This window comes from Trachinotus anak, unplaced genomic scaffold, assembly GCF_046630095.1.
Source record: "Trachinotus anak isolate AG129_WGS33_773 ecotype Australia unplaced genomic scaffold, CSIRO_AGI_Tana_v1 ptg000007l, whole genome shotgun sequence".
NCBI lineage: Eukaryota > Metazoa > Chordata > Actinopteri > Carangiformes > Carangidae > Trachinotus > Trachinotus anak.
In genome coordinates, this window is record NW_027273858.1 from 5245512 (window position 1) to 5256512 (window position 11001).

The 11001-nt window shown below is 40.6% G+C and overlaps 2 protein-coding genes across 4 annotated transcripts; both read right to left on the bottom strand.

The window, feature by feature from the left end:
- Window positions 1-1875: 1875 nt before the first annotated feature.
- On the bottom strand, window positions 1876-5696 carry cgasa (cyclic GMP-AMP synthase a). The gene is made up of 5 exons (XM_071480020.1): window positions 4659-5696; window positions 4252-4465; window positions 3547-3804; window positions 2966-3065; window positions 1876-2425 (listed from the first exon to the last, which is right to left on the bottom strand). The coding sequence occupies exons 1-5, from the start codon at window positions 5475-5477 to the stop codon at window positions 2095-2097; spliced, it is 1722 nt and encodes a 573-aa protein (XP_071336121.1). The 5' UTR covers window positions 5478-5696; the 3' UTR covers window positions 1876-2094.
- Window positions 5697-5825: 129 nt separating this feature from the next.
- Window positions 5826-11001, bottom strand: eef1a1a (eukaryotic translation elongation factor 1 alpha 1a). 3 transcript variants are annotated; one of them, XM_071480022.1, is made up of 8 exons: window positions 10801-11001; window positions 9358-9538; window positions 8868-9047; window positions 8348-8644; window positions 7791-7941; window positions 7302-7558; window positions 6790-7024; window positions 5826-6643 (listed from the first exon to the last, which is right to left on the bottom strand). In XM_071480022.1, the coding sequence occupies exons 2-8, from the start codon at window positions 9499-9501 to the stop codon at window positions 6519-6521; spliced, it is 1389 nt and encodes a 462-aa protein (XP_071336123.1). In that variant the 5' UTR covers window positions 9502-9538; window positions 10801-11001; the 3' UTR covers window positions 5826-6518. The 3 variants fall into 3 exon arrangements, with proteins under 3 accessions (XP_071336123.1, XP_071336122.1, XP_071336124.1); XM_071480021.1 differs by having other exon boundaries at window positions 9358-9541; XM_071480023.1 differs by having other exon boundaries at window positions 9358-9541; window positions 9790-10819.

Consider the following 11001-nt stretch of genomic DNA (forward strand, 5'->3'; position numbering starts at 1 on the left):
TTTTTTTACTCCTTTTGTTGCATAAACAGAGATCAAATTCATTAATGCTGATCTGTTCATTTTACACATTTTAGTGCACCGTAAAAATATGTCTCAAATTTTTAATGTCAGAAGTTAACACCAGCACAGTATTTACATGCTGTTTTTAATGCTCCAAACTAACTAGTTTAAGCTGGATGTTCATGTTGCTTTTCATATTTTACATTGCAGATTGCTTTAGCTGTCTGCTTCCTCAGCTTCTGTGGTGTGTAAGGACGGCCAGCACCTCAGCTTCAGGTAAGACGCTGTCATGGAATTTTCTGCATAAGGTGGTCAGTGAATAAAAGTAAATGTAACACACAGTTGTCTTCTGAGTTAAGTTATATTCCACAAGAGGGAGGATAGAAGCCACAGCATACAGTGCCACAAATCATGTCTGATCAGCAGCATCCAGTCATCAGAGGCAAGCACACACACATTCTGACACATTGCCAGTTTCATGTAGTTCATACCAGTCTCTACCCCCCTGACCTTGAACACAGAGCTCCTTATGAGGTAAGAGAAGATATTCCTGCACTTTTCCAGTATTTTTATTAAAATGCTTAAAACATGAAAGACATGGACAAATGAATTTGCCGCTTGCATAAGGCTCACACAACTGTTCGAGTTTTCTATGACAAATATTATACATAGATTCCTTACATTGTTTAGAAATCAACATAATGCCATTTCAAGGTACATATTCTACCATGAAGAAATGAGAGTAGTTTTGGTGAACTGAATCTGTTGCCATTAGGTGTGAATGTCATGCTTGGGGGGGGGGGTTTGTTATACTACAGGGAAATACTGACAGTGAAACACAGAAAGACGGTGTCGGTGTGTGAAGCTTCCAATTGACTGAATCAGTTCCCTCAATGATGAGTTTCTCCATATGTGAACTTTACCCCTTTGTGTTTGGTTTGTTTTCCGTTGTGCTCATCTGTGTTGGAGGATCATGTGTGTGCACTGGCTTAGTCCCTGCAACGTCTGACTGTTGATGGATTATGTTAGTAATGTTTGACTGAAGCTTTTCTGATGTGTCTTTATCTGGATAAGGATGATATTTTACTGTTTTGAATTTTTGGCCTACTAAGTTGTGAACAGAATCGTCCCTCATTGCTTTACTATTTTATGACTGTGTGTCATATTCTGGCCATTCCTCCAGTACGAGATCTGACTACCTAAATTGCCTTTCGAAATGAAACCTTTTTAAACTTTGACGTTGAAAACTTTGAAGTTGAAATGTTGTCCTTACTCATACATTAATCTGAGTGCTTTGGGATACATTTAAAGCTTATGAATGCAGATGGCTTAAAGCTGTTGTGTGGTGTCATTTTGACAACTTTTAGATGAGTTTTCTTTGTTCAGCAAGAATTGTTACAGACTTGCATTTAATTATTATAAACTAAGGAATGTAAATATGATGAATATAGTGAAAACTGACTAAACTGCAGTAAAAATTGCAACACAAAAAAATTCAACGCATGAAAAGATCATTACATTTACCAATTGCTTACCTGTATTTTCTTATCACTTTAAATTCTTAATTTGGTCATTCAGACCTCTTGCTGCTTCTCTTTCATATATGGCACATTGCTTACACATCATTTACATTAAGAGAGATGTTTTTTCAATTAAAGTGACCCCAAAATGGAAACAATCGGTGGGAAAACAGGCAACATGAGGAGAAACACACAAGTTGATATGAAAAAAGTAAAGTACAGTTCCATATTATGTCATCATTCATGATAGTTATAAATTCGCAGACAAATTGTCTTTTTATTTTTCTTTCTTTTATTTTTAATGTAGTGTAATGTGTGCCTCGTGGTAGTGTTATAAAGTATTTTACAAAACAAATAAAAAGTAAAAATAATTTATTAAAAATAGATTTTGATAAGAGTTAACTTTGGTCAACACAAAGAATGAAGAATGAAATTGTTACAAATAAGTTGTTATACATAAATGCCAGTTCAAGACTACCCTGGACTTAGTTGCCCAGTTTTTACTTAAATGATTTTTCAACTATTTGTGACTTGTGACTGTTCCCACCCCACTCAATCTCTTGTTGTGAAGGTCTCACTTGAAAATTGGAAAGCCACTGTCACGTTCCCTCTTGATACAGCGAGCCAGACTATCACACTTTGTCCTGCTAGAACCAGAGAGAAGGTTCTGATCTGGGATGAAGAAGTTAGGAAGTACACCTTTCTCCAGATGGCCCACAAAGTCATCCAGGAGCTGCTGAAAACACTGGCTCAGACGTGAGGCCCTCCAATCACAGTCTTTAGTTCTAGTGCAGCAGGCATGTAAGAAGGTGGTCTTGGCGTGGTAGGAGCAGAACTTTTCAAATGAAGGGTCCTGTTCCTTCAGCAGACTGAGAAGGTGCTTTAGAAGTTTCAAACAGTCCTTCCTGTATGTAGAGAGAGAGGAGAAAGGAACAGACAGTTAGTGATTCTCAGATGAGTAATTAAGGAAAACGATAATGATGACGATAATTTCCAAAATACAGAAAAGTTTGCTTTAATTTTATTTCTATTTTTGAATTAAATAAGATGACCATAGAGTATCTGCAAGTTTTAAATAATTGTTTTAAAAGATTTGAAGTCCTTAGAAGGCATTTAAAAGTCTTTAGCAAAAACTTAAATTAACTTATATTTATTAATCATTTTTAATTGGTTCATCCATCCATCTGTTTTATGGCGTAAAAGCATGCCATATACTCCATAGCCAGGTTGAATTAATTTGATTATATCACTAGAAAATAGTTATGTATTATTATGTACTATTGGGAAATATTGGGGGGGGGGGCTTTTATATTTTGGCTGATAATGATTGTGAAACAGGTCTTTCGTTGCATTCTAAGTGGTAAGAAAAGGTCTTGCATTAATCTTGGTGAACCCTGCAGAAACCCTGGACATGGATAAAAGAAAACTCTTCCAGTAAATCTAACCTGCAGCAGCGTTCACCCTCTCTTTCACAGCATGTCTTCTCCGATCCGTGATTCTTCATAATGTACTTCTCAACATGAGAGAATGAAATCCTCCAAACATCTGTGTGTTGTAGAAGACAAAATAAAACAAAATTCAATGGGGTGGGGAACTTGAAGCTTGCTTTTTTTTTTTTTTTTTTTTTTTTTTTTTTTTTTTAGTCTCCATTCATGAAACAGCTCATGTGAAAGCCACCAAAACAGTAAATATAGCTAGCACTACTGTTGCTCCCATAAAGAACAAAATAATTTCAGATGCCAGGACTCTAGGCATGAGTTTGTCATAAAATGATCAACTTGAAGATGATATGCTATAGTAAGTGTTGATTTGTGAGTCTTCACAGTTCACATATGCAATGCATCCCCAAACTACCTTCCATGGCCCCTCAGAATTCACTTTTCACAAAATACTATATTTCGCATCAAGTGTTAACATGAACTATATCCCACTGAAATACTTTTTTATTAAGTCTAATGCTTGTGTAAACAGGCAGTGAGTCATTTCTATTAATCACAATCTTATGATTCAGAGAAGTTAGACTTACCTTTAGCTTGGACTCCATTATATTCCACTGTGCCCTTGCCTTCATATTTTGGGACAAGATAATATGGCGTTCGCTTCTGGTCCCGCTTTACTTTAGTTCCCAGCCAGCCCTCTATTTTAAAGCCGTCGTTGGTAAAAGGTGGCCAGCTTGATTTAACCTTAAGACAGAGGACTACATCCAGTGAAATGAAGATTGACTTGACTTTTGTGGTCAGGGTCACTGCAGGGCAGCCTTTTTTCTTTTTTGTTACCTCCCATTCTGAAAGAACAAACAACAAACACAATCCAAATACTAAATATATGTGATGTTACCTCATCAGACATTTTCTTAAAAATCATTTAATTTAACATTAAAATATATTGCCATCTAAGACAAAAAGTTCACAGTAAGATATGACGTGTTGGTTATAGGGCATGTAGCCATAATTCAAGCTTCAGTAATGTCAAATTTAATACCCACTTAACATCATAGATTACAGAACAATAGGATTACTGTTTCATTAAATTTGGTAATCTATGAATATACACACTTCTGATGGCAGTACTCATACAGCACCATCTTAAAAAGGACTTAAAGTTGATGATGATAGTTTGATCACAGGGAAGGGCATTTTGTCTCTTCCAGCCACAGTGACAGGTTCCCAAACTGCATTTGACCAACTCTGCCCATTTCCCTGCAACTGAACATGCAAGTTTTGGTACTCGCCTGGAAATGCCTTGACACATTTCTTCACTTCTTGCCTGAACTCCTCAAGCATTTTGCTGGCAGATAAAGTGTAGGCCTCCTGAAATTTTTTTAGATCGCTTTTGCCACGTTTTAATCCCACACTGTAATAGGCTCCATCGTCTCCAAATGGTGTAATGTCCACTCGGTCAACAGGAATGGCCAGCATGACATCAAATTCGTCAGGATTAGAAATCTGCATTCACAAAAGCATCACTCTGTAATATGCTACAAATTAAGCAATGACATAATTGTTTAAAGTACTTTACCAAATGTGGGTACATTTCTTCTAATCTGAGTGTTGTCCAACATGCATTCACCACTAACCAACTCAACAGATGATGGAACAAGGTAATGGTTTGAGGGAAATCCGAACAAAAGTCACTTACCTTCAGATTTTCATAGTAACTTCCAGTAGGTAGCGGTTCTACGTCTTTAAACCATTCAATGTTATTTTTTATATGCTCAATTATGTTTTCTTTTATTGTATTGATGACTTTAGCTGCATCCGATCTGTCATTCTTCTTAATCTTCAATTTTTCCAGGGTTGTGAAGAGGAGAGAGTCCACTCTAGCTTTATCTTCACATCTATGTTGAGGTCCACAAGCCTCACCAGTGTATTTAGGTGACTCCGGCTTCATCTTTACTGTCTCCTCTGTGAATTTTTCGGGTGATATGGCTTTGTCGGCACGTGTTTTTGCTTTGTCCTTTGGTATCTGTGTCATCGTTGTCTCATTCTCAAATTGTTGTGATTTGGTTCTGCCAGAAGATTTTCTTGCTTTTGTGGTCTTTACAGAATTCTTTGTGGTATCAGTTGGTGTCTCTGGTTGAATTTTTGTTGTCTCCTCTGCAGATTGTTCTGTTGATTTGGTCCTGCCAGCACAGGTTTTGGCTTTGGTGCCTCTTACAGGAGCCTTTGTGTTATCTGTAGGTGTCCTTTGCTGTTTGTTGATCTCTTCTGTGAAATGTTTTGTGGTCTGTTCTTTTCGCGTGCTCTGCACAGATGGCTTCTCATCAGTGTGGTTTGGCTTTCTTTGCTCCCTTTTTTTTGGTTTCTCTTCCTTTGTGGTACCATTATGCTTCTCTTCTGTAAAGTCTTTCCTCTGAGATCTGGGCAGATCTTGTTTAATTTCTTCAAGTGTGGTTTTGCTCTTGGCATACTTGGTCTCTGGATTCTCTGTCTTGCGTGGTCTCCCTCTGCCAGTCATGATGGTGTAACGAGAGGAATGAAACTGCTGTCAGAAATACACTCTAAGTTTTTCCGGTTAGTGTATGAGAACACGCCCCTTAACTACGAGCCAGACTGCCCTTAAGCTGTTTCAGCCTTTGTCGAGAAAATATATTTAGTCATGTTGTTCCTGTGGTACATTAATGAACTGAGTGTGTGATAAATATGGTTTTACATGATCCTCTTACAAATTGTTTGAAAATCATTTAACAATTGCTAATTTATTCCTATACCAATAGCTACATCTTGTGGACAAAAGTGTGTATAGTGAAGATGCTGTCACTTCTTAGAGTCCCACTTAGAGAAAATGAAAGACCACAGAACAACATTTTGGTTGAAACATGTTTAATGTTGCAAAGAGGCTCATGCCATCTTACAATAAGGTGCAGTAGCTTATGCCAATTTAAACGTCTCCAGTGCAAGTGCAAAGTTAGCAAAACGCCAATCAAAGTGCTTCAAGAATCAACAGGTGGTCTACTCGGAGCCCCTCTGGGAGGACAAATTTGGACCATTTGTTTTAAGTGCCATTTAAAGCTGAAACAACAAGTTCTACTCATCTAATATTCAGAGGAACATAGTTTTAACTTCTTGCCATGGGCTCCTACAGATCACCATGTAATTACAAACAAACACTAAAAGCAAGACAACACATACTACGTAAAGAGACCAGTACCTGCACTCCAGAGAGCTACAGAAGTGATAAATTACAGTACGTCTACTTGTTCAATGTCTCAGTATCACAGAAAGGTATTGCCATGAACCAAAACAACAGTGGACATTTAAAACTACCTGTTTGATATTACATTGTACGTAATGGTAATCTAACCATTGAAATACGGTCAGGAGTACCGCCTCAAGGACAAAGATCTAAATGTTGTTCTTTCCTTCGAATGCTTTTGCGATGCATTGTGATGATTAACCAGTCTTTGATTATTACGTTGAAGCAGCCAATTGTAGGATGGAGTTGGATGACTGATGTCCTGCCCTGGGAGACCTTGGGGTCGGCAGAGTAGCACAACATTCATTTGTTCCTCTGGGCCTTCTGGGCAGACTTGGTAATCTTGCCAGTGGTGGAGACCTTCTTCTCCACGCCCTTAATCACACCGACAGCCACAGTCTGACGCATGTCACGTACTGCAAAACGACCTGCAGGGTGAAGAGGAGAAAAGGTGGACATTTTAGGGGATGGTTCCATCTGGCATGACTTACAGTGGAGTCACAAAGCCTTCGATGAGGGAATAGTGCGTTAGGAAGCTGATGAAATTCAACAAATCATTTTCACTTGAACTTACCCAGTGGAGGGTACTCAGAGAAACTCTCAACACACATTGGCTTGCCGGGAATCATATCCACAATGGCAGCATCTCCAGACTTGAGGGCTTTGGGGTTGTCCTCCAGCTTCTTGCCAGAGCGGCGATCAATCTTTTCTTTGAGCTCGGCAAACTTGCAGGCGATGTGAGCAGTGTGACAGTCCAACACAGGAGCATAACCAGCACTGATCTGGCCGGGGTGATTAAGGATGATCACCTGCAAAGCAAAGGGACAACATGGATGACCTGTTAATTGAAAAATCCACTTTGCGGCAGTCTAAACCAAACAAATCTACACTGGGTGTGTTGTGTGGTAGAAATTTTGACAAACTTGGAATATAGCATAATGACCGAATTGTTGATAAATCTATTTTGATGCTTCATAACAGTAAACATTTCTTGAGGCTAAAAATAGGTCAGACTCAAGACTGAACTGAATGTGTTTCATAATGCTGATGTTACATTTCTGAAAATGGATCCTTTGCAATATTTACCTGAGCAGTGAAGTTGGCAGCTTCCTGTGGTGGGTCATTCTTGCTATCACCAGCCACATTGCCACGGCGAATGTCCTTGACGGACACGTTCTTGACATTAAAGCCCACATTGTCGCCAGGGAGGGCTTCAGTCAGTGCCTCGTGGTGCATCTCCACAGACTTCACCTCAGTAGTCACATTGACGGGAGCAAAGGTCACCACCATCCCAGGCTTTAGTATGCCTGTTTCCACACGGCCAACAGGCACTGTTCCAATACCTGAGAAAGAGGAGAAAGAAAGGTCAGCACAGGGAACATGCAAGCAAGGACATTAAAGTGAACATAAAGGTAGTTCGGTCCTATACTGAAAATGCAAAATGCTCCTAAATTCTCAATACTCTGACCAAGATGTATTTCATATGCTGTTTTGAGAGTTAATTTCACAATAACACTATCCCTATTTCCCTGAGCTTTATGATATTATCTGTGTCATAATCAGTGTATTACATGCCTCCTATCTTGTAGACATCCTGCAGGGGCAGACGCAGAGGTTTGTCTGTTGGACGGCTGGGAGGCTGGATAGCGTCCAGAGCCTCCAGTAGAGTGGTCCCTGATGCGTTGCCTTCTTTCCTATTGATCTTCCACCCCTTAAACCAAGTCATCTAGAAAGGAGAAAATGATGTACCGTTTTGAACATTTTTTTTACAATTAATTTTAATTAAGAGGTTGTAAGTTGTAGACACCTGATTGGATTCTGTGTCTTTTTTTTTATTAGCTCCATTAGCTCAAGTTTTGATATAAAATCAAGGCTTAACTTCTGAACTAGTTAAATAACATAATCCTCCTCTGTTAAATAGAAGTTGAATTCAAGGTCAGGGTCAAAAAGGTTACTCAAACTCTGTAGCTAGTCTGACTTGAGTTGGATCTACAGTCGCAGCATGTGGTTAACCTTAGAGCCAAAGGTTCCCATTTCAGGCCCCGTCCATACAAATTAGTATTCAAATCCAAGGCTGCATACATCTTATTAATACAAATAGCATTTGCATTACTATTCTGTGTTCTACTTACATTGGGGCTGGGCTCAAGCATGTTGTCTCCATTCCAGCCTGAAATGGGCACAAAGGCAACGGTGTCTGGATTGTAGCCAATCTTCTTGATGTAGGTGCTCACTTCCTTCACAATTTCCTCGTAACGTTTCTGGCTGTAGTTTGGCTCAGTGGAGTCCATCTTGTTAATGCCAACAATGAGCTGCTTTACTCCCAGAGTGTAGGCCAGGAGGGCATGTTCACGGGTTTGTCCATTCTTGGAAATACCTGCCTCGAACTCTCCCACACCAGCTGCCACAATCAGTACGGCACAGTCTGCCTGAAGAAGCAGTAGATGAAACGTTAGTTCAGTTGATGCACAGCAGCTTTGACTATTGCGCTCATAAATTTTAAATAGAGCTGTTTATCATTACTTTTGAGGCTGCTTATAATATTATTTACAAAGGAATAAAACTGTGTTACCGCTGGGACAAATCACCATAGATAAAGGTGTTGGATAAATGCATTGTCGAAGGATGGCTGAGTGCTCTCATGTTACAGACCTGTGAGGTCCCAGTGATCATGTTCTTGATGAAGTCCCTGTGACCCGGGGCGTCGATGATGGTCACATAGTACTTGCTTGTTTCAAACTTCCACAGTGAGATGTCGATGGTAATACCACGCTCCCTTTCTGCTTTCAGTTTGTCCAGTACCCAGGCGTACTTGAACGACCCCTTCCCCATCTGAGAAATAATAAATAGTGATCGACAAATTAAAAATATTTCTTTTTACCATGTTTATATATAAATATATACATACTTTGTGTTTTTATGACAAGCAGCTCATGGCATGATCTTAAAACAATTTACGTTTCTGCTTCATCATTAACGATGTTACTTCAGTCATAGTGATGAGGCTATACTATATTGTTCCTCTATTGTTCATAGTGAGTATGGCTTTTATCTTATGGTCAGAGAGGCAGGAGTCTTGATCTTGAGGAAAGAGAAGAAGGGACTTTAAGAAGGCACCGTTCTGTTTTCTGTATCTTCTTACCTCAGCAGCCTCCTTTTCGAACTTCTCGATGGTTCTCTTGTCAATGCCCCCGCACTTGTAGATAAGGTGCCCCGTTGTGGTGGACTTGCCAGAGTCCACATGGCCGATCACAACAATGTTGATGTGGAGTTTCTCCTTTCCCATGGTGACTGGAGCTGGCTGAAGTCACGAGACAAACTGTCTGCTAAAGCCAGGGTTAAGTTACAGTTAGTACAGATGGTTCGCAGGACAAGAAACAGAAACCTTTGAACGAGGATTGCAAGATTACACATCGGAGAATCAGCAAAGATATTGAAGCACCATGTTTAAAAACACTAGTACGGTACTAATGCCTCCCCCCCAGTGACTGGCGCAGAAAGAATTTGAAAGGACATTAAAATGATGCCAAGGAGAGAGACAATCTCTTTTTTTTTTTTTTTTAGTTAATCTTACCTTAAATAAGAAGAATACATTGTCTGTTCAGGCCTTGATGTATTCGACTGAAGTTACTGACATCGAGAACTCTTGACTGGCAATAGTTGTTTTCGTTAAGTGGTGTGTCTCGAAGGATTAGGGATGGTATCAATGGCCACAGAACTGCACCAAACACAATACCCTCTGCCCCTCCTACCCTCTATTCCTCCATCCATCCACACCCCTGCTCTCCTGTCCTCTCTGCCCCGCTCTGCTGTGCACTGACACATCAAGACAACAAGGCTCTGATGTTTCACGGCACCGTCCTCTGTTCACAGCCACACACTTCATACAGCTTCACCACAAGCCAGAATCCACCATTTTGTCAGGTCCGATTCACTGACAGTGGAGCAGCCATTTCTCAGACACTGCAGTGCACTGCACAGGGTCATATAGAGCAGAAAACACACAGTTGTTAAGTCTGCTGGAGTGTGATGTGATAACCCACAAAATCACAAGCTCTCTCATAATAATCCAACTGAGTGTGGCTGCATTCTGTTTCGTCTGAATCTACTTTTTATCTGGTAGAAAGGCCAGAAGCTTAATCCAACTGTAACACGAATCCCCACATGATCTCGGTCAGGCCTGCTCAGGTGAACTCAGTGCCAGGACAAACAACCTTTTACATGTGCGTGTTACAACCAGTGTAGCGTCACCTCGGCTGCCGCACTGCGCCTTCATGTACAAAAGGTGACAACACAGCGGACAATGCCTGAAAAATGAGCACAGATCCTGCGGTAAATCTCACGTCTGAAGGATTTAATGGAAATGTCAACCCTCCGCCATGTTCTATCATCTGCCCGCTTACTAACGCCAGGATGCGTATTAACCAGCAGCCGTCTGCCCTCCTTTTTTTTCCCCATCACAACAATATTCCCAGCGCGCTGCCTGGAGACGGAGCCGCTAAAGAAAAACACTCTGTTCATTTTCCTGGTAGCATCAAAAGCGAAATCCCCTCAATGAATAATTTTCGTGTAGACTGTGCCGTACCTGGGAGCTGTCCGGTGTCGGGCTGGCTGCGGGACCGGAGAGGCTGAGGAGAGACGCTGATCCGGTTATAGCGCACAGGACAGGCGGGGGTGTTGCGTAATTGCGCGCACCCGCTGCTGCACAGCATCACAACTAGGGACCAGGAGAAGTTGCCGTAAGCGAGTTTATCAGAGGACACAGCCACCAGCCAAGCATCCGCTG